This window comes from Nicotiana attenuata, chromosome 12 (genome assembly GCF_001879085.1).
Source record: "Nicotiana attenuata strain UT chromosome 12, NIATTr2, whole genome shotgun sequence".
In the NCBI taxonomy this organism is placed as follows: domain Eukaryota; kingdom Viridiplantae; phylum Streptophyta; class Magnoliopsida; order Solanales; family Solanaceae; genus Nicotiana; species Nicotiana attenuata.
This window is the reverse complement of record NC_032000.1, coordinates 37,678,384-37,702,478: the sequence shown is the minus strand read 5'-3', so window position 1 is coordinate 37,702,478 and position 24,095 is coordinate 37,678,384. Positions and strand designations below refer to the sequence as shown.

General features: G+C 38.4%; 1 protein-coding gene across 1 annotated transcript; it reads right to left on the bottom strand.

Moving 5' to 3' along the window:
• On the bottom strand, nucleotides 12,540-17,446 carry LOC109235583 (50S ribosomal protein L15, chloroplastic). Its single transcript, XM_019401747.1, has 4 exons — nucleotides 17,310-17,446; nucleotides 16,863-17,232; nucleotides 13,398-13,549; nucleotides 12,540-12,995 (listed from the first exon to the last, which is right to left on the bottom strand). Exons 1-4 carry the CDS (start codon nucleotides 17,361-17,363, stop codon nucleotides 12,768-12,770), a joined length of 804 nt encoding a protein of 267 aa, XP_019257292.1. The 5' UTR covers nucleotides 17,364-17,446; the 3' UTR covers nucleotides 12,540-12,767.

Below are 24,095 nucleotides of genomic sequence, written 5' to 3'. Positions count from 1 at the left end.
GACCAACATTGGTCGCTAATCTCAGTATATCTTTGACCAAACAAGTCTGACCAGTCCAGTCAACAGTTTGACTAAATTTGCGACCAAATAGCGTCCAACTTTGGTCGCTAAAGTATTTCAAATATTTTTTTTATTATTTTCGGCAGTTTGGCGACCAACTTTGGTCGCTTTTTTTGACAGACCAAATTCGGTCGCTAATCTTTGGTCGTTTTTTACAGGGATTCTAGTAGTGATTCCCTACTATATAAAGGGGGTCTAACCATTTGTAAAGGGCATCATATTCACGTTACAAAAGCTATATATTCATTTTCTCTTAAGCTCTCAATATTCTTGTTACTGTGTTCATACTTTCCAGCGAAATACTCACTTAATTCGAGGGCGGTCAAGCTCAAGGATTAAAGCGATACATTTTATTTGGTTTGCTTCATTTATATTTGCAGTTAATTCCATTGTCAATTTACGTTTTCTCTCAATTTTTGCTAAGTAAATCACATGTCCACAGTATAAATTCAGTTATTATCCATTTTTAGGGTAAACAGTTTGGCACCCACCGTGGGGCTAAGGATAATAGTGATTGCCTGGTACAAATTTTTGTAACACACACTACTTTACGCTTGTTCTTTGAAGTGTCTTTGATTACAGGATTAAAAGATGTCAAACTCTCAGTCAACACCCCAACACATTGACAATGATCTCAGCCATCACGATGAGAATGAGAACATTGCACTAGGAAACATTGCACCCCCGGCGGGCCTTGACGGAGTTCCGACTGTAGACCTAATCGACGTCAATTTACATGTAGCCATCAATGAAAATCCCGAAAGCAGTGTTCGTGGGGGTACCCGATCAGCTACTCAGAATGTGCATAGCGGTGAAGATGGCGGGAGTAGCCTGCGGGTAATCTTCAAAATGTTGCAAGCCCAACATGCATCAATAGCTCAGCTCCAAAATCAGAATCACACATCAAGTAGGGTCGAACCCGAGCCATCCTAGGAAATCATACATAGGGTCGAATTGGCTTCAAAGAGGTCGAGCGAGAAGGAATCGGAGACCAACCCTTCTATCATTAAATACTCGAAGAACTGACAAAGCGAATCGAGACAGGGGAAAAGAATATCGAGGAAAACGACAAGAAGGTAGAAAGCTATAATTCCTGGGTCGACCAGATCCCGGGGGCTCCACCAATATTGAAAGGTCCAGATTCCAAAAGTTCGTACAAAAACCTTTCCCCCCAAGCACAGCTCCGAAGTCGATCCCCAAGAAGTTCCGTATGCCCAAGATTTCTAAATATAACGAAACGACCGATCCAAACGAACACGCCACCTCCTACACGTGTGCTATCAAAGGAAATGACTTGGAAGATGACGAGATCGAATCCTTCTTGTTGAAAAAATCCGGGGAGACTTTATTGAAGGGTGCTATGATATGATATCATAATTTACCGCCTAATTCAATTGACTCGTTTGCTATGCTTGCAGATTCCTTTGTAAAGGCACACGCCGGGGTCATTAAGGTCGTAACAAGAAAGTCAAACCTTTTCAAGGTAAGGTAGAAGGACAACGAGATGCTCAGGGAATTCGTATCTCGATTTCAAATGGAACAAATGGATTTGCCACTGGTCACCGACGATTGGGCCATTCCAGATTTCACTCAAGGTCTTAACGTTCAAAGTTCAGTAGCTTCCTAGCAGTTGAAGCAGAATTTGATCGAATACCCAGCTGTCACTTGGGCCGATGTACACAATCGGTATCAATCGAAGATCAGGGTCGAGAATGATCAACTGGGGGATCCTTCTGGGTCCGTTTATCCTAACAGACCCGTGGATAGAATCAAGAGAGATATAAACTGAGAACCGAGGTCAAAAAGAGATCGATATCAACCGTATAATGAGGACCATAGAAACAGCTAGTCTGGGTGAAATTCTACACGGAATAAGAGGAGAAATGATCGAGGTCAAAGTTCACGGGGACTTGGTAATGAGGAAGGTCACATTAAACATCCCAAATCCAAATGAAGGTACGACCCCATTTCAATTCTTTCTATTTTTCGACTAATACTTGCAGGTTATCGACAAGGAGCGGCACGAAGCTTTGGATCTTAAAGCACGCGTTGAACTCTTTTTCTCTTGAACCATTTTTGTCCCAATTGGGTTTTTCAGCAAGGTTTTTAATGAGGCAACATCGGATCGTGCTAACTTAGAATCGAAGGCCGGCCACCAATCGGTGTCAAAGACATCATTTAACAGTATCCGAGGTTCCCTACAATAAACCTCGAATACTGGGGGGGCATTGCCTTTGGATGTCAACTTTGTTGCGAGAAAATTACTTCATAATGACGGGGTCTCGATAGGGCCAAGCGGTCGAACGAACCATGCCCACATAGGTTGTTCAAGCCCTGGCTCAAAACATGTACGCATGTGTAATAATTTCTCTCAAGAATAAAGAGAAGTGTTTTTCCTTGCAATTATCTCATGTCTTAAAAAAAGTTTTTCTACTTTACAATTCCATGCTTTCAATCTATTATGGGAACGAGCTTAAAGGCTGATCATAACCAGAGTTCAGATATTCACCCTTACACTCAGGGACTGCCGTCCGAAAAATAAAACTCGAACATATTGAACTATTGAGCGTCGATGGCATAAGACCTTTAAGGCATAACTCAGGGAAGCAATCTCACTGGACTACACCCGAACCAAAAGGCTACAACCAATTTAACATGGCTCGTAGACGTCCAAAACCCATAAAAAATGGCTTGAAAAAGACACAAAAGAAAGTAAAAATATGAAGGCCTAAGAGCTATTTTTAATTCGAGTTCGAGAAATCATTCTCACTCGACTACAAAGCCAAGGGCTATCTTAACCCGAGTTCGAGCAAATTCTCACTCGGGGACTATCTATCGAGCTCAAGGTCCATCTTATCCCGAGTTCGAGCAAGTCCTCAGTCGACTATAAAGCCTAAGGGCTACTTTTTCTTCGAGTTCGAGCAAGTCCTCACTCGACTACAAAGCCCAGGAGCTACCTTATCTCGAGTTTGAGCAAATCCTCACTCGAGTATAAAGCCTAAGGGCTACTTTTACTTTGAGTTTGAGTAAGCACTCTACTACAAATCCCAAGGGCTACCTTAACCGGAGTTCAAGCAAATTCTCACTCAGGGACTATCTATCGAGCCCAAGGGCCACCTTATCTCGAGTTTGAGCAAGTCCTCACTCGACTATAAAGCCTAAGGGCTACTTTTACTTCGAGTTCGGGAAAGTCCTCACTTGACTACAAAGCCCAAGGGCTACCTTAACCCGAGTTTGAGCAAATTCTCACTCGGGGACTATCTATCGAGCCCAAGGGCCAACTTATATCAAGTTAGAGCAAGTCCTCACTCGACTATAAAGCCTAAGGGCTACTTTAACTTCGAGTTCGAGCAAGTGCTCACTCGATCATAAAGCCTAAGGGCTACCTTCACTTCGAGTTCGAGCAAGTCCTCACTCGACTATGAAGACCAAGGGCTAGATTAACCCGAGTTCGAGCAAATTCTCACTCGAGGACTACCTATAAATTCCAAAAGCTACCTTATCTCGAGTTCGAGCAAGTCCTCACTCGACCATAAAGCCTAAGGACTACCTTCTCTTCGAATTCGAGCAAATTCTCACTCGACTGTTAAGCCTCAGAGCTACTCAAACTCAAGTTCAGATGGTCATTCGGGGTCCATCGATTAGAAACGGTCGAGGGCAGTACTTATTATCGATCCTTACCATCTGAAACTTTGGACCTTCAAAACCAACTTCATAATTTTATGCTAAGGCGATTTGACCCGTACAAAAAGATAACAGATTCAGAAGCCATGGAAGGGATTTTTTTTATGTATTCATCAAAACCTTTTTACAAGGGCAACACAGCCCGATGGAAGTTATTTACAAAAGGCCAAAGAGGCTTCGACAGAAATACAAAAATTAACTAAAAGCCTAAGTGGCCTGGTCATCTCTGGAAGTGGCGTCTCCGCCCTCAGGGTCTTCTGTACTTTCATATTTGCTCAAACTTTCGGATCGTTGTCATTATCGAGATAAGCTAATTTCTCAGTCTTAGCTTCAAGCTTCTTAGCGACCTCGATCTCGGTTGAAAGATCAAAGCCTCGAGCATGGATTTTTGCAAAGGTCTCCCTTCGAGATTGACACTTGGCGTGCTTGGCAATCCTCTCTGCTTGAATCTGAGCGGCCTCGGCAACCTCCTTTGCCCGAACCTGAGAAGCTTCGGTGTCAGCCCGGTAGATAGCCACCACTGCATCAGCATTGGCCTTTGTCGTTTCGACCTCCGATTTGACCACTTCGAGCTCTGTGAACAGCTTTTCCCGATCAGAAATTGTAGAACCCAACTGAGACTGGAGCTCCTCGATTTTCTTGTCTTGTGTCAAGGTTTTTTCCTTTATATTTCAGAGCTGAACTTCAGTCTCGGCCAGCTGGGCCCGGGCATTCTCCTTTTCTGAGGCTAAGAGATATATGTTCTATTTCCACACTTCGGCCTCAGTCTTTACAGTCTCTACCTCTTTACGGAGTTGCCCGATTATGTCAATCTTTTGGTGGACCTGCGGGTTCATATCGTTAGTCACAGTACCCGATTCATCTTCAGTAACTTCAAAGATTCTATTTACCTGCTCGACCAGATCGGCATGTTCTTTTTGGGTCACCTCTAAATCGGCTCGAAGGCTCTTAACCTCCATTTCTCTTGCTCACTAAGAAGTTTGAAGGCATCCTTCTTCTCGGTGAGCCCCCAAATCTCCGCCTCATACCGGCTCAGCTCCTCTAGGGATCGGAGGAAGGCCCCATGATGAAGCACCGAAGCCTGCAAAACACGGAAAAGGAAATTATACAAAAAAACCTTAAAGTACAAAACCTGAAATTGTCAAAGGTATCTGAGGATATCCGATTCAACGCCTATTGAGCTTCATTGAACAGGAAGGGCATCTCCACTTCGTCCATCTTAGCCTGGTCCTCTTCGGGTACCAAACATTGAAGGTAGATAGCCACCTCTACGGGTACAGAAAGGACCCGAGCATCCTCTGGGACCGAGATGACAATCGATCGCTTACGCCCGGGATCAACACTTGGGGATGGAAACAGAGTAGTCAGTTTAAGGCTCGAGGAAGCCTCGCTCGAGTTCTTCTTCGGTATCTCCAAGTCACCCAGACCGGTGACATCTTCCACTCCGACAAAATAGCCACGGAAAGGGTCTTCTACACTATGGAACCCTTCATCATGGCAAGTCTCCGCCGCCTGAGCATCCTTAATCATCAACTTAGTGAATGAAGGAAGGGAGGGGGAATCTCCTATTTCTATCGCCCCAAGAAAATCTTTTGGGGCACCGCTTTCACCTCGGGAGGCCTTGGGCCCGGTCGCTGCACCAGTATCAACCGCCTCCTCGATGACATTCTCACCTCGAGGCAAAATATCTTTAGCTCTTGCTGGCGCGGGGACATCGGCCGACGTTTCCCCTTCAATCTCATCAATTCGAGGCAGAGCAGTTTCAGCTGCCACCGGCTCAGTAGGTCTTCGAATTTTGGTGCCAGCTCGCGCACGGGCCACAACTTGAAGTTTTCTCTTTCTTCTTCTTCTTCGGCCTCATCCCTTAGCCGTTGGACTGACTCCATAGATAAAGGGATGACTTTCCTCTTGGGTTTATGAGCTGCTTTCTTTTTGGGTTTTTGCCCCTCGAAATCCGTGGAATTCGAAGCCCTTTTCCTCTTTTTGTCCAACTTCGGAGCAGATGGTTGGACTTCTTTATAACCATACGGGGGCCTCATCATCATATCTTTCCCGAGACCTATAAACGAAAAGAAATGAATAAACGCGGAAAATATTCGAACCGTGTCAAATCACCAAGTCTGGAAGAAAAGTTTACTATGACTATTTGCCTCCCATCGACCTTTCGCCAAAATTGCGCCATGCGTGCTCAGCATGTGTCGACTTCGATATTAGGCTCCTGACCCAGTCCTCGAGTTGAGGAACCGCCCGCAGCATCCAGGCAACCGCTGCATTTCCCAGGATAAAAAGACGAAGACAATAAACAGGAGTTAAGGAAGGAATTATACTTACGTTTCATATTCCATTTCTCAGAAAATGTCATACTCTCGGCCGGGATCAAGTCTGAGGTCTTCACTCAAACAAATCAGCCCATCCAGCCCCGGTCTTTGTCCTCATCTATGCTCGAGAAAGGTGCCATGCTTGCTCAACGTTGAAGCTTTATTAGTCCCCTTCGATTGAGTCGGGGGCTATATAGGCATATGAGGTGGTCGAGGGTGAAGGGAAGCCCATCGACTTTACTTGAGAAGAAACAAAGTAGTATCACTATCCTCCAGAAAGAGGGATGAATCTGACCGAGGGTAACCTCGTATTTCTTGCAGAAATCTATGATGATCGGATCCAAGGGACCCAACGTGAAGGGGTAAGTGTAAACACTTAAGAACTCTTCCACGTGGGTGGTGATTGCTTCTTCTGGAGCAGGCACCACCACGTGTTTTTTACCCCAGTTGCAATCTTCTTTAACCTGGGAAAGGAGTTTCTTGGTTATCGAACATATATACCTTGATACCGATTCGCATCAACCTGGTACCAAGGAAGTCTTTTCGACCTTGAAATCAGAATCGAGGACACACCCCCCGGGAAAAAACTTTTCAGGGCGTAGCTCCGCTGCCGGTTCCTCACCGGCCGGCCATGACGATGAAGCAATCTCCTTTTGTGAATGATTTTTGAAGTCTTAGCCAATTCTACTTTTATGAGTAAAGAAGAATGGGACTGTACAGGACCGCTTGGTGTTTTGTGATGAAGTGAGTGAAGAAATTCAGGGGTCTGGGAATACAGGATTTGAGGAAGGCAAAGGGTTTTGAAGATTATAATGAAAAAGATTTGGAAGTAAAGTTTGAAAAGTTAAGAAGAAGGATATTTATAATTTTTCAGTGACAGTTCAAAGCCGGTAATGGCCGACCATCGACTGACGCGCATTAAATGCCCGGGGAACTGTACCGATGTGACGTTTCAGTTACCTTTGTTACTTACGCCAAGGTGCTTGCGTTATGATATATTGAGGTAAAGTTCGATGGCTCAAATCGTTTCTTGTCGTTACTCTCCAAAAAATGAGGGGACTATCTGTATACGGTCAAAATCGGGCTCGACCATTTTATGATAAATGGAGACCTGGGGTGACAGGCCAAGATCCGACCCCATGTCATACCGGACCGTGATGCGAAGTTAGATTGCCAAGCTCGAGATCCTGGGACCGATTAAGATCGAGACCGACCAAAACCAAGACCGATCGAGATGGAGATCGACCAAGATCAGGACCGAATAAGATGGAGATCGAGGGAAGCTAACTGGGTCGAATAACGGAAAGACGAAATATCCACAATCGGGCGAGGATCACGATGTAAATCCCAGCACATATCAAGAAGAGGCCGATTAATTAACCAATCATGAGATTTTTTTACTGCATTTAGGATTGTACAAGACTAGGATTCCCCTACAATATAAAGGAGGTCTAACCATTTGTAAAGGGTATCATATTCACGTTACAAAAGCTATATATTCATTTTCTTTTAAGCTCTCAATATTCTTGTTACCGTGTTCATACTTTTCAGCGAAATACCCACTTAATTCGAGGGCAGTCTAGCTCAAGGATTAAAGCTATACATTTTATTTGGTTTGCTTCATTTATATTTGCAGTTAATTCCATTGTCAACTTACGTTTTCTCTCAATTTGTGCTAAGTAAATCACATGTCCTTAAACTACAGTATAAATTTAATAGTTATCCGTTTTAGGGTAAACAAACTGGCCAATCTACATTAAGGTTTATTTGTTTATTTATTTTTTACATTGGTACATATAAACCTTAAATCGATATATATTACTATTTCCTAGAATTCATATTTACAACTGTTAAGCTCGTGGATAAGCAAATGTGACTTATTCATATTACGTTGGAATTTACTTCCTTATCGAATCTCAACATGGATGGTTTAGTTTTTGAACTGTCAAGCTAAAGTAGACAAGAATTATCAGGAGATTTACATTTTACTCTACTGGTTTCTTTTCATGTTTTATTTTTAATAAAAAGTTAAGTCATTGTCATATTATCTTCAATAGGGGTGTACGTGGACCGAGTTGGTTCGGTTTTTATCAAAACCAAATCAAACCAACTATATCGATTTGTATTGGTTCGATTTTGTCGGATTTTTCGGATTTTTCGGGTTTTTTGTTACTTAAATATTATTTTAATCTTACTTTGTTAAATTTTTTGTACGTGAATATATGTTTAGTAAAACTATTAAAAATTGACAAACATTATCTATTACGATATTCTTATGAGGGAATTTTCTTAGTAACATATTAGTTATTTTTTTTAGTCGTCTGACAATAATGTTTCGTTGATGTACACTTCAAGGTTAACCGAATTTAGTAATTAAACATAAAAATCAATATGATACCTAAATAATAATAATAATCACTTTACATTCGAAAAAGACATAACAATTTAGTAGATCTTAACATATGATACGAATATGGAGAACAAGCAGATTGACGCATTTCCGTAACACTTGATGAGAAAGTGATCATACAACCCATTATTCAAGGTTAATAAATATGGAGCACTTCATATACTATTAAATATTATATCACGCAAGATAATCCCAAATATTTCTAGGCATTTTTTTAAAGAAAACTCTATATAAAATCTTAAAAGTATATATAAAAATTATATATTTATATGTCGGTTTGGTTTGGGTTTTTTTACTCAATACCAAACCAAATCAAACCAAACCTAGTCGGGTTTTTAGTCGGTTTGGTTTGACTTTTTGGTTTGGTGCGGTTTTCCGGTTCGGTTTGTATACCCCTAATCTTCAATGATAAACCGTGTCACACTTAATGCCAAAACAATAAATAAGAGGAGAAACACAATTAAATTTGTCCTATTATGTTACTTAACCCCACTAAAACTATGATAAACTAAAGTTTTAGTCTTAAGCTTTGACTAAAGAAGACGTAAGTGAGATGATTTGAACATCTTTGAAAAATACTTTTCAAAGATATCAAAATTTCGTTTTCATCAAATCTCAATTGGTGTTTGGATTAGAGAACTATTTGGAATCAAGAAATAAGTAGCTCAATCATATAAAGGCGGCAAGGAGCGATGACAAGTTTCATACACGGTACATACTTGCCCATATCAGATATTTACACTAAATCATGCTAATTTACTATATTTAAGTAATTTATAAAGTAAAAATGCATTTTAATTAACTAGGATTAATGATAAAAGTATATATACAAACACATGGCATACATTTATTGGTTTTGCGTAAATATCCGTTGCGAGTAAAGTAAAAGACTTCATACCCACGTTGTATAACTTAATTATAGCTAAATAAGATATATACATATTTTAATATTTAATCGCTAAAATTGAATTGATTAATTTGAAATAAAAATCGAGTCCAAGTAAGTATTTATTGTGTCACTAATATCGTGTAAATTTTCCCAAGCTAAAGCTTTTGCAATCAAATTGTGATTTTACTTTCCAATTTTATTTCTTTGGAAATTCTCCAAATTTTCCAAATTCACATAATTTTCCGAAAACTCTTCAATCCTTCTTTTTTCTTTGTGGATCCCACCATGGGGTTAGGGGCCCGTAAATACCGCCTAAATGGAAGGACGTTCCTCCTTCAGTAAAAAGAAAAGAATAATTACTACCACCGTCCTAATTTTGTATGAAATATATAAATTTTGGTAGGTTAAAAAATTCTATTGATAATATTATATTATGCAATTTCACGTGTCTCAAGAACTTAAATTTACGTGCCTAGTCATTTTTAAGCTAGGATGTAATTTAACAGAAATAGTCGGTTGGATTCACCACTTATTTTTTCTAGTTGTTGTACATAAATTATACACTAATTATACATAATTATATACATATTATATATAAATTATATATTTGTCAGCTATTTTTAGTTTAAGTGGTTGAGTGAATGATTATTTAGGTTAATTGTTCTTAATAAAAAATATATTATCTTTCTCTATCAAATAATATAAGATATATTGTAATATTAAAATGTGCACCCATTATTTTTCTTTAAACCTCTCCTCCCCCCCCCCCCTCCCCCCCCCCCAAATTAGGAGGATCTATCGATTTTTGCACTTCCCCTCCAACATGACTCGAACCCAAGACCTAACGGTCATAACTCATAGGTGAAGGTGCTTTGTACCACTTGAGCAAGCCTCACTTGTTAATGTGCACCCATTCAAGCACCATTTTCTAAAATGGAAAGCAATTAAAACTCTAAGACAAAAAGAAAATTCCAATGATTAAATAAAGTGAGTTTGATGATAAAAGGAGCCTCCTTGCTTGGCTCTCTGCTGGTTTGATTAGGTGAAAGAAAAAGACACATCATAGTAATTAATTATCACATGTCTTTGCCTTTGAGTCATGCTTAATTTTTTCTATAACAAGTCAAACAACAAGTTTGGCTCCCTTTTTTTCCCTTCTTGTAGGGTTCCAAAAAAGTATACTTAGTTGTGCAATTTCCCATTCCTATTCTTTATGAAAGGTAGATGAGGCTATCAAAGTTTGGCCACAACAAAATTATGACCCTTAGGTTTCTCATGAGGTACCCAGTATTCGTATTGGGGTTCCGGCTAATTGGGATTCGCACTGCATAAAGTTTATTAAAGAGAAAAACGTTCTCTATCAGAATTTTTTTCATTTTCAGGGCTCGAACCCAAGGCCTTTAGTTAAGGTGAAGAAATCCTATTCATCCGACCACAATCCGTGGTAGTCTTTGGTAGGCATGACTATAATGTCCTAACAAACTTTCTTCTAGTGTAGGATAAAGAGAAAACCCAAAATAATAAAAACTAAAACACATTATCATTTCCTTTTGTTTTCCGTTGGGGGTAATCAAATGACATGATGTAAGATAATCTTGTTGCTTCAAAAACAATTTATCTCTTAAAGAATCATGTAAAATCCCTCTAAAATCCATCTTCAATTATTCAAGGCTAAAACCTGGGGCCATTTGAGATCATTACTTTAAAATTTGTCATTGGACTCATGGGTTTATCTATGTAAAACTACTATTTAGTTGGCAGTACCGGCGTAAGATAAGACATACTTCCTCCGTTTAAAAAAGATTGTCTTAGTTATGGGTGCCTTTGCCCATAAAAAATGGTGGGGATGTAAATCTACGGAAAAAGATGAGTTAGAAGGAGGATTTTAAAAAGGACGTATATTTATAAAGAAAGAAAATTTTCTTCTGGTTTAATTTCTTGCTCTTCTAATTTAGAAAGACTTTCTAAAAATCGTCCGTTAAATTGTGCGAGTTTTCAAGGTGAAATTAAAAATATATACTAGTAAATTATGAATTAATAGTTTTTCTATTGATCCCACCTTTAATTGTGTTCCTTGGGGTTATGTTATGTTATTTCCTCTGGATGCATGAACAAGTTAGTCTTTTGTTCATTAATGGTATTTGGGTCTATATCAAGAAATAATAGAAATAAAAGAAGAAAGGATAATCTATTTGTCCTTTATCATTTAAGAACGATAATTTTCCAAATTAGAGACGTTACATCAATTGGTAACTAAAGTAAAACTAAAAATTAAGGCATGTGCATTGCATCTAAGCAAAGATAATATTTTTTAACAATAGGAAAACGGAAGTTATGACAGCAATAGTCAGAAGACTAATTCTATTTTGAACACTGTTGAATTATTTTATTCTTCAAGTTTGAAAAGTTGCATTTTCACCGGTACCTACCATTTGGACCATGTCCACGTTGAATAAAACAAAATTATTTTTATTTTTTTTATTTTTATAATAGCGACATGACATTCGATCACGCTTGCGCACATCTCAACTATCATTAAATACCTACTATCTCCACCAGTATAGGTAGCGAGTAACTTTGTCCGCCAAGACTTAAGCATACAGGAATAAATTACTTACTCCCTCCGTTTCAATTTAGATGAGGTAGTTTGACTCAGTACGGAGTTTAAGAAAAAAGAAGGCTTTTGAAAGTTGTGGTCTTAAAAGCTTAAGGGGTAAAAGCTTTATAGGGCCATGACATTTGTATGGTTATAAAAGCTTCTCTTTAAGGGTAAAATGGGTAAAATGAAGAGTTTAAAGTTGAATTATTTCCAAATTTAGAAAAGTGTCATTTATTTTGTAACAGACTAAAAAGAAAAGTACCTCATCTAATTTGAAACGGAGAGAGTAGTAATTTTGTGTCGATGTCGTGATTTAAACCCTGGTCTCTAAGGTGCGCAATCACGTCGATGTCGTGAATCAAACCCTGGTCTCTAAGGTGCGCAATCACTTCATTGACTACTAGGCCACACATTTGGGTGTGTACCGGAATAAAAGAAAACAACAACATACCTAGTATAACCTCACAAGTGGGGTCTGGGGAGGGTAATGTGTACTGTGTACGCAGACCTTGAAGGTAAAGAGGTTGTTTCCAAAAGACACCCGGCTTAAGAAAAGATGAAGAGAAAGAAGTAGCAACAAGCACTAACAACAAGATATTAAGAAACAAGCGTAATGAACAAAATGTAGTAGATTTACCAATAATAGAATACAAGGCTAACTACTAATCCTACTGGAACGGGGAAGACACACAGGAAAATAGAAATATACTAAAAGGGAAAAGAATCCAAAACTTTTTGAATGTTGCTTTACATCCCTTTCTAGAGTGACAACATCAAAAGAATTTTGTGGCTAACATAGATTTTGGCTTAAGCAGAAGAAGTGTCAGCTGACTCAGATGCAGCAGCAGCTCTTTTCTTGGCAAAATATTCATCAGCTCTAGCAAGGTTTTTGGCGACTGATTGTTTTACCCACTTCTTTCTGCCCGGTAGAACGGTCAATGAACAACCAGCAGCCTCTAGTTTTTCCTTTGCTGATGTTGAAAAGGCGCGTGCCTTAAAGTTGAGCTTCACGCTTAGTTCACCATCACCTAAGATCTGGAAATGGAGATACGTCGAAGATATTACTCAAGTTAATACAGATAGCACTATAATGTCATTAGACGTGCAGAAACTACACATAGAATTATGAAGATAGGGGAAGCGAGGAAGACAATATTATATAATTAGACTGCACAGGAGAAAATATTCTGTTCCTACTTTATAGTTGCTAGCACTAAGGTGAAGATAGAGCCGAGGGTCTATAGGATACAGCCTCTCTACCTTGATAAGGTAGGGGTAAGTTCTGAGTACATACTACTCTCCCCAGACCCCACTTATGGGATTACACTGGGTTTGTTGTTGTTGTCGTACTAAGGTGAAGACACAGGCAAAGCAGTACGCACTGAAGAAAATATGTAACCAACATGCGACAAAGACAAAGTAAATGTTACTGTGTACCTTTAGTGGAAGTCTCCTTTCTCTTCCTGAAGGATTTATTAGACCCTTCTGCTTGAGGGATTCAAGTGACACCTCTTCTCCTTCTTGAAATCCTGCCTCTGCTATGTCTTTCAAGTTCACCGGTACATATTTTGGAAGTCCGGCAGACATGCCTTTACAAAATTCAAATGCTCACGTTAGCTGGAATTTTTGGCATAATTCACACATACATAACCAGACAACACTATACTCCACACTCTACACGGTAAAATAATGAGCTCAGATATTAATGAACTCAATAGCTTACACGCATGCATATGTTAGCATGATCAACTAAAATGTGTTAGAACATGAAAATTTTCTTTTCATTGGGTAGGTGGCAAGGTGGCAAGCTCTACAATTCATACTTCTATCCAAAACCTTTTCTAATAATCTCTAGGCTACAAAAAATTGTTTTAAAGGGTTACCAAGGGGATGTCAATATCGTAAAGCAACAAACAATCCAAACTATGCAGCAGTTAGCTCATTCAACAAATATATAGAGCTCATTATTACTAGAAGTCTCATACTGAATCCACCATTACAGCAAATTGCAAGTAAAGGTTTGCATTGTTTAAGCTAAAAGTGATGCAATGACTAATGAGAAACTGACTAGTCAGGAAACTAAATGCTCCAGCTGTAGACTAGAACCATGAATGAAGCTACCTTAGAATGCAATCAATCATATAATGAGCCATATCAGACCCCTCAAAAAATTGAAGAGGAGAAAGGTGGCCTCATTTTTCGGTGAAGGGGTAGAGTTGGTTGATCAGATAGGTTACCTTTCTTTCAAGTACAAAAAGACCATGATAGATAGCCAACACGTGATATAAGACGGAAATCAACAGAAAAGTTGGGAAGCATTTTACTATTAGTCATGTACTTGATATGTCGGAGAATTTAAGCTCCTGAGAATGATATGATGAAGCTGAGTTTATTTCAACGATGTGATGAAGTTCCTGACAATCAAGGCCACAAGTGACTATGAGCTCGACATGCTCAACATAGTATTCAAAAACATCTGGTATTCCTTTTCAGTTAACGATACCTTTTGCACACGCTCTTCCGTTTTCATAGTGCCGGGCCTTATTTACTGGTCATTATTTCTGCCTTTATCTTTTCGCTGGTTCTTGTGTTGTTATTATTTCCATGATGGTACTGATATATTGTCTCTTTTTGTCTTTTCGTCTTCTTGAGCCGAAAGTCTTTCGGAAACAGCCTCTCTACCCCGATAGAGGTAAGGTCTGCGTACATACTACCCTCCCCAGACCCCACTTGTGGGACTACACTGGGTCGTCGTTGTTGTTGTTGTTATACCTTTTGCACACCAAAAATGAACTTCATCTTCATAGAGAGCTCTATCTGCTTATGTGACACAAACAATTTTGTACCTTCAGAAACTTCTGCTAATCTATATAGTCAGTGTAATACTGGTAGGGCATATTAATCTTGTGAAAGAGGATAGTAAAAGACAAGGTATACGCCCCGCTATAACTCGTTCTAGTTCTGCTTCTCATAGGTTATACAACAGAGAAACGGGTGGCGAATATCTAGTGCTGATGATCGATTTTGACAGATGAGCGTAACTCCACGAGACATCCTTAACTAAATGAATTAATCACCTCATGAAACAAAATAAAAGACGAGATTTGAGGTTTTGCAGAGAGCACTATCAATTACTTCAGTTCGTAAGTTAAATTGCAAAGATAGTAAAAGTTTATGAAAAATTAGACATTTCAAAGTCCGTTTAAGAATGGAAAGAAAATTAGAAACTTCTTCTTTGTCATGCAACTCCAAGCATGATTATCAAACCTCAGCCAAACATAATGCAAATTTAATACAAGTTATGCCTCGAAGTGAAAGACAGTTTCAAATCCACCTAGTCATACCCAGCAACTTGACAAATTGACAAAATACCTAGTCCAATCTACTCCCAGAATCTCTTATCCAGCAAACCAACTATACAAGGCCATCAAATCCCTTTGACTAGGTTAAGAGCTATAGAGATTATCTTCTGTGTGGTTAAGTCATTGCACATGTCAACATATTTTAGCGCAACAACTTAGTTTTAGTTGCAAAACCTACTTTTTGTAAAAATGGACTTACTTTAGTATGTCTAGTGACATGAGAAAATTTTGGCCAAAGAATGGTTTATCTTGTTCTTAAATTCCCTCCTGGACCCACTTCATCACTTTCTTTGAGCAATAATTTATTTCTCAGAGAGAAAGAAGTTAACTGAATCAGGTACCTAGATTGAGACTAGAGGGTGAAGACTCTAACATTCAGTTCAAATCAAAGAAAGTAAAACCCTTTGAACTTTTTAATTCCTTTTTTTTAATAGATAAGTTCCCATGTATGGGAAGGTCAAGATGGGGACATGTTTTATATCCATTGATTTTGTTTAGTATAGCATTATAAGCCCTTGTTTGAGTAAGAGTTCCTAGAATGCGATCAATTCAGCACTAAGAAACTTTTCCGCAGAACTTTCAGTAGTTGGGAGGCTTTCCTTTGAGTTTTAGTAAGGGGTAAGGGTCATAGAATTATTGCGAATAGACAAAATGGACGAGTAATTCAGAATACAGCAAATAAGAAAAAGGCAGATATCAAGAAATTCTGTCTTGACATCGTCTAATTGTGGATAGCATTATTTCCAAGTGCAGTATGTAATCATTGTGAATGAGTTTCTTAACCCTAAGCAGATAATACTTTTTACCATCCTATGAAAACTAGTGATATACATACCCAGAAGTACACAGAAACAAACAACAAACACAGGAAAAATGTAAATCCAAAGAAACAACAATTACGCCTCAGTCCCAAATAAGTTGGGTCGGCTATACAAATCTTTCCAGACCACGTCACTCCATTTAAACTCACCTCAGTCCATTATTATGCAAATACAAACAAAAGTACTACTTAGAAGTTCTGTATATTTTCTAAATAAATCCAAACAAACAAAAAGATTACATAATTATGTTGAAGCACATAATCAAACTAAAGCTACAAATTCCACAAGCTAAATACACTTATCCATGAACTCTTCTATGCAACATTATAACTGCAAAAGGACACATAAACAAACAACCAATACAGAAAAGGTAAATCCAAACAAATAACAACTACGCCTCAATCCCAAACAAGATGGGGTCGTCGGCTATATGAATCCTCACTGAGCACGTTACTCCATTTAAACTCACCTCATTCCAATATTATGCAAATACAAATAAAAAGTATTAGAATTTATGTATATTTTCTAACCAAATCCAAACAAACTAAACAACAACAACAACAACAACATACCCAGTAAAATTCCACTAGTGGGGTCTGGGGAGAGTAGAGTGTACGCAGACCTTACCCCCCGCCCAAAAAGGGCGGAGAAGCTGTATCCAGGAGACTCTCAGCTCAACCGGAGAAAACTAAAATTACATATATGTTGAAACAAATTACCTCCAGCAATTCCTCTCAACTTAGGAAGTCTCCTATAAAGTGGCATTTGACCTCCTTCAAAACCCTTTCTAACACCAGGTCCAGACCTTGATTTTTGACCTCTCATCCCAAAACCACAACTACCTCCTTGTCCAGCTGCATGCCCTCTACCTTTTCTCTTCCTATTCTTTGTTGCCCCTGGTTGTGGGCCCAAGTTATTAAGCCTAAATCTAACGCTCCCTGAATTTGCTGAATCAGAAGCAGAAACATCAAAGCTTGCAACTTTATTTGAAATAAGAAATGGGGTTCTTGTTCTTGGGGTAGTTTTCTGGTTACTGAGTTTAATTGAAGGAAAAAGATTTGAACTTGACTTCAAGTTTCTTGAATTACCCTGAAAATAATTAAAGGGATTAAATGAGAATGTATAATTTTAATGGAAAATTGTAAAGAAATAGAAAAAGATTGTACCTTGAATGAGGAAGAAATGTGGGGGAGAATTGCAGTGGAGATGAGGGACGCCATTGTTGATAAGGGGGGGATTGAAGATTGTGTTCACTGTCCAAACGAAACTGTTGGATTTTAACGGATAGGGGTGGTTATAGGAGGGGTTTATTTTTTATATTTGTAAATTTACTCTATCATCAATTTGTTAAGGAGCATTTGCACTTTTAGTCCCTAAAATATTAACAAAATTCTAATTTGGTCTCTGTAATATCTCACTAAGCTCGTTTGATCTTCAATTAATTGAATATGCATTTTTTATATAGGGCTATATAACATAAACAAGATCGAAAAAACGATTGCTAATGAATAACCAAATTGGCATGGTCTTGATGTAATTTCACTTTCATAACAATATACCACCGTGAAACACCACAACTAATACAGAGTTTGTTTAACCAACCGTGAAACACCACAACTAATACAGAGTTTGTTTAACTAACCGTAAAACACCACAACTAACAAGAAATAACCAATTCGGGGATTATAACGAGAGGAATTTTCAGAAATCACTATTGTTTAGTAGTTGTTAACTTTCTATAGTTATTATTTAGTTGTTACGGTAGTGTCTTTGCTGTATTTGCGCTACTGTATTCATGAATACAGCAGCAAAAAGCGCCTAAAATCAGGGTAGTTCAGCTGTATGCGCATGTATTTACATGTATTCGCGCCATGTATTCATGAATACAGTAACGACAATCACCTTAAAAATAGGTATGTCCAGTTGTCTAATAACAGAAATAATATCAATTAGCGCGATACACTCCTAATATAACTCAACAAAATCAATTCTAACATGCCTCATTATCAACCCAATTAATTAGAATGATTTTTCAGTTGTACATAACTTTTGTATTTAGTATGTTTCAAAATTTATTTTTATTGTTGCATTCATTAGATTCAATGTTTATATTTACTGTATTCACTATTTTATATTCAGTATATTCAGATGTATTTGTATTAACAGTATTTTAGTTATTCTTAATACATGTTATTACTGGTGTATATAGTATATTTCATTGGTTGTGTTCACTATATTTCTATTTGTATTCAGAGTATTTGATTGTATTTTAAAATTAAATATATTCACTGTTTATATTCAGTTATGTGCTAGGTGAATTGGAACACTCTGGGAGTCACCAAGATATTGGCTACTGTAGGTGCATTAAGGTCGAGGAGGCTATGGAGGCTATGCATAAGACGAGCAGGGGTAAAGCAACCAGGCAAGACGAAATTCCAGAAGAATATTTGATATGTGGGTAGAGCAGGGTTGGAGTGGCTAACTGGGTTGTTTAACGTCATTTTTAGGACAAAGGAGATGCTAGAGGAATGGAGGTGGAGTACGATGATACTGATATACAAGAAAAAAGGCGATATCTAAAATTGTAACAACTATAGGGGCATCAAGCTACTAAGTCATACCATGTAGTGGAAGTAAGGGTGAGGAGGTTGGTGTCGATATCCGGTAACCAGTTTGGGTTCTTGTCGGGTCGTTCTACCACGTAAGCTGTCCATCTTATTCGGAGGTTGATTGAACTGTACATGGATAGGAAGAAGGATTTGCATATGGTATTTATTTACCTGGAAAAAGCATATGACAAGGTCCCTAGGGAAGTTCTTTGGAGATGCCTGGAGGTGAAAGGTGTTCCGGTGGCTTATATTAGGGTGACTGAGGCCATGTATAATGGAGCTAAGACCCGGGTTAGGACAATGGGGGGTAGCTCAGAGCATTTCTGGATTACTATGGGGTTACACCAATGATCTGCGCTTAGCCCGTTCTTATTTGCTCTGGTGACGGATGCACTGACACACCATATTCAAGGGGAGGCACAGTGGTGTATGTTATTCACCGATGATATAGTCTTGATTGATGAGACGTGAGGCGATGTTAATGAGAGGTTGGAGGTTTGGAGACGGACCCTTGAGTCTAAAGGTTTCAAGCTGAGCAGGACTAAGACAGAATACGTAGAGTGCAAGTTCAACGGCGTGTCTGGAGAACGTGGAGGTGAGGCTTACCTCTCAAGTCATCCCCATGGAAGGGAGCTTCAAGTATATGGGGTCGGTTATCCGGGGGGTGGGGAGATTGGCGAGGATATCACGCACCGTATATGGATGGGGTGGATGAAATAGAGGCTAGCGTTTGGCATCTTGTGAGACAGGAAGGTGCCCCGGAACTTAACGGTAAGTTCTATAGAGCAGTGGTTAGGCTGACCATGATGTATGGTGCAGAGTGTTGGCCAGTCAAGAATTCTCATATCCAGAAGATGAAAGTTGCAGAAATGGGGATGTTGAGATGGATGTGTGGGCACACTCGGCTGGATAAGATTAAGAATAAAGATATCCGGGTGAAGGTGGGCGTGGCTCACATGGAAGACAAGATACGGGAAGCTAGGCTTAGATGGTTCAGACACGTGCAGAGGAGAAGCCTGGATGCCCCGGTAAGAATATGTGAGCGACTGGCCTTGATAGGTATGAGGAGAGGTAGAGGGCAGCCTAAGAAATATTGAGGAGAGGTGACCAGGCGGGACATGGCGCGACTGTAGATTTTAGAGGACACGACTCTTGATAGGAAGTTGTGGAGATCGAACATTAGGGTCGTAGGTTAGAAGATACGAGGCTAGTCTGATAGTGTTCTGTTTTAGGCTGCTAGTAGCTCTAGTTGTGTCCTTAGTACTTCATTATGGTTGTCGGTTAGGTTGTAAGAAGCTAGTCTAGAAGTGTTTTGTCCTCGGATGTTAGTGGCTCTTGTTGTGTCCTTAGTATTCCATCGTGTCTGTGTTGCTGTTCCATTATTACTGCTTAGTGTTATTACTTGTCTCTCTATTTTCTGGTTATTACGTTGATGGGGTTATCTTTCTTGATTCCTTTGCTGTTATTCCTACATTGTCTCGCTTCATTTTATTGTGCCGAGGATCCATCGGAAATAGCCTCTTACTCATTCGGAGTAGAGGCAAGGTCTACGTTCACACTACCCTCCCCAGACCCTACTTGTGGGATTTCACTAGGTTGTTGTTGTTGTTGTTTATATTCTGTTCTATTTTAATGTTTGTATTCAATGTATTTCAATATTTATATACAGGGTTATTCAGCTGTATTAAAAAAAATACAAACCTTCTAAATACATAAATACAGGCAAAAATAATGTATTTATACAAAAATACAATATATTTGTATTTGTATCATTGTATATGACTAAATACCAAAGAAGAGAAGAAAGTTAGCCGGAGATGGCGGCCAAGCAAAATATTGTATCTAATGTATTAAAACTAAAAATGCAGACGAACAAAAACCTCGTCCCTTAAATCTTCTCCAGCGTAAAAAATATTGCAGTATCCGTGTAGAGGAATCCATTGAAATATCCGGCGTAGAAGAAAGGCGCAATCTCTTTCTTTCTAATATTACAGTACATATCCATTGCAAATATTCAGTGTAGAAACTAAGCAGTACAAATTCATTACAATATCCGGCGTACTCTGAGAGAGAAGGAAGAGGGAGAGAAAGAAGAAAAAATTTGTTGGGATTTTGAAAGAGAACTGTGTGTTAATTGAAAGAAAGAGAGAAAAAACATAAAGAGCGTATTTCATGACTCAATTGTAACATATACCATAAATACCTATTTTGCCATCACTACAACAAATTTGGCCTAAAGCCACACTTATTTTAGACCACGCTTGAAAAGCTTTATAAAAAATGTCTATGGGAACGCTAATGTAAGGGTGACCTTTAGTAATAGCTTTTGGCTACAGTTCTTAGACAATGCTTGTAAAATGTTATCTTTAACTGTAAAAGCACGCTTTTTAAGCGACGACACATCATAATATATTTGGCAACACTTAGTGAGATGTTAGGCAACACTTCAGTTTAGTGGTTTTGGAATTTGGACCTTTTCTTCTTAAGGGAATGCCCTTTTTATTCTAGTTTTTTCATTTGTTTGTCAATTTGTCATTTGTTTGTAATGTTTATTACAAGAACTGAAAGTTCTATATCTTATATACTATGGAGTTTTGATGGAACATGATAACTTAAAAATGGCCTTGCAAAACGGTTTGACAACTCTCCAACAGCGAAAACTTAATGTAAGTCTAGATAGTAATTTGATGGTTTCAGTCTTGATAAACGCTTTCTTGAAAATTCTTGGGTAATCATAAGAAAATTTTAGTTCAACAAGCTATTTGGTGCAATATATTGTAGAAGATTGGAAATATATAGCGATTGAACTTAATAATATGGAAAAAAAACTTGACAACTAAGCTACCCCCAAATTGTCTTTGTAATTGTGGAATGAACCTAAACAGTTGGGACATCTTACTCTTATGGAGAAAACTTGATATATATCTAACTCTTGTGTGGAACTTGAAATTGTTGTAGGGTGAGTAGTTGATAGCAAATATATAATCCACCAGGGCATTCAAACTTCGGGATGCTTAATAATATCTTTTATGCTCAAATTTATAGTTTCTGTGAACTATTTTGTTATCCATATCAATGATAGAAAAGAGAAAAAATGTAAGGCGTATATAGTAAGACAATATCTTGATTCTATCCTTGAAACCACAATCCAATCTTTTGAAATCACATAGAATGTCTGTCACATGGCATATCGACTCACGTTGCTCTATTTATATGCAGATTAAGATTGAATATACTGTATTTTAATCTTCACCTCTGCTAAAAATTTCTCCTTATACAGCCACATGGATATAATTTAAAATACTGAAAGAATGAGCAGCTGAAGAAAAATATGTTAAGAAAGCATAGAGTAGTATTACTATCAACTAATGTTGAGATGGGAAAGTGGTCAAATTGAAGAGATAACTCATCACGTAAAGTATGAACGTATGTATGTTTGTCTTTGTGTTATGGACATGACAGAGATATTTCAACTGTAACAGAACCAATGGAAGCCTATGCTAATTGTCATGGGCGGCTTTCCAGCCATGCCCCATGACCCCTTGGGCGCGCCCCGTGGCGTCCTAGCGAACCTCCCAATGCCTAGCGCCACGGACGGTCCCGTGGTCTTGGCCGCGCCAAGTGACAAGCGCGCAGGTGCCTCTGTCGCCCCACCGATATCCCTCGCGAGCGCCATGCCGCAGGCAGAAGCCAACAGCGCCGCGTGCGCAGACCGTGATGCCAAAGACACTGCTGCTGACAACGGACCTGCTGCTGCCTTATAGAAAACTAAGTCATTTTCATTGTAAATATAGAGTTGTTTTATTTCATGTAGTTCCATTATGTTTCTCTAGCTTAATCAAGTCTAGTCCTGTAACTTTGGATTATTTTTTTTAAGTACTATTAGGGGGGATCAAGCAATCAAAACTTTCTAGCAAGCAAGCAATTCTCTGTACTGGTGTCTCTCCCCCTCGACACCGCGTTGCTTTTCTGTAATAGCTTTCATTAATGCAATCAAGCTTTCTTTCATTCTGAATTCTCATTTCTGTTCTCTCAATTGCTCTTGACATTGGTTTTCCCGTACGGCACTGACAATCTCGTCTAGCGTACGGAGGGGACCTCAGTTGGCGGACAGCAACTGCACTGACATCAGTTGCCTAGCCTTACGTCGCCCTTCCAAGGAATCTCAGGAAGGCGCCGCGTAAGAGTGTGTATGTGTGTTCCAATATATGTGTTAGAAAATCTCCTCCCTCTTTTTCATATTATGGAGATGATACATATATAGATGTTATTTGCTAGTTAGATCTTCTCTATTACTACTAATTTTAGTGCTCAGTTTTCATCTTTTTCATCATTATATCTTTACGTTGAGTATAGAAATGTTTGGGTTTATCGTTTTGCCCTTTATATTTGCTTTTCTGCATTTTGATTATAGAAGGTTTTGTGCAGCATAATATTTCTAGATAAATAAACCTTTTCCCCCCCTCAAATGTTGGGAAAATCAACACTTTCACTTGAGACAAGGGGTATAAGATACCTTTTGAATATTGCACATATTTACGCCACACATATTTCAGTGAGTTTAAAATATTTACGAAAAAAAATGGAGAAAAAAAAAATTTAAAGCTATTAACCTAAAGTGGAGCCTAATTGACTCTACTTTAGATATACATTGACACCCCTACAGTAGAGCCTAATTGACTAAGTTCTTTGCATACGTTTAATTTTTTCTTATTTATTGTTCGTTCTATTATTCTATTCCAACGAGAATTTTGTTAAATTCAATAAATATTCCTCATAGAAAAAGTATGTCCATGATAATGAAGAAAAACAGAATCCTACACAGGTACATTAAGAGAATTACTGCAACAGAGAGCAAAGCACTCGAAACTCCTATATGCACAACAACTAATTATATATGGAAACACATTGCCACCCTTTACAATATTGTAGACGCCTACCAATCTTTTACTATCTCCTGCATTTAATTAAAAAAAATAAAAATGTACTTTTAATATTATATTCCCTGTCTATTTTCTGGAAAAGAGAAACTTAGATCAAAATATTTTTCTTTCTTGTGTTTTTGCTTTGATGGTGTGGTTTTCAGGTCTTCATGAAACCTTAACCTTTATGTCTCTATATATATCAACAAGTAATTATTAGGACTAATTATCAAGTTTTAACCGAAGCTAGCCTAATGTCACGATCCGGATTTCTCACCCTCGGGAGTCGTGATGGCGCCTACTAATGAGAGCTAGGCAAGCCAATTTTAATTACCTTTTAACAATTATCGGCAATAATACAAAAGTAACGAAAATAAATAATAAGCGGAAGTCTCAATATTATGGAAAACTGAAATAAAAT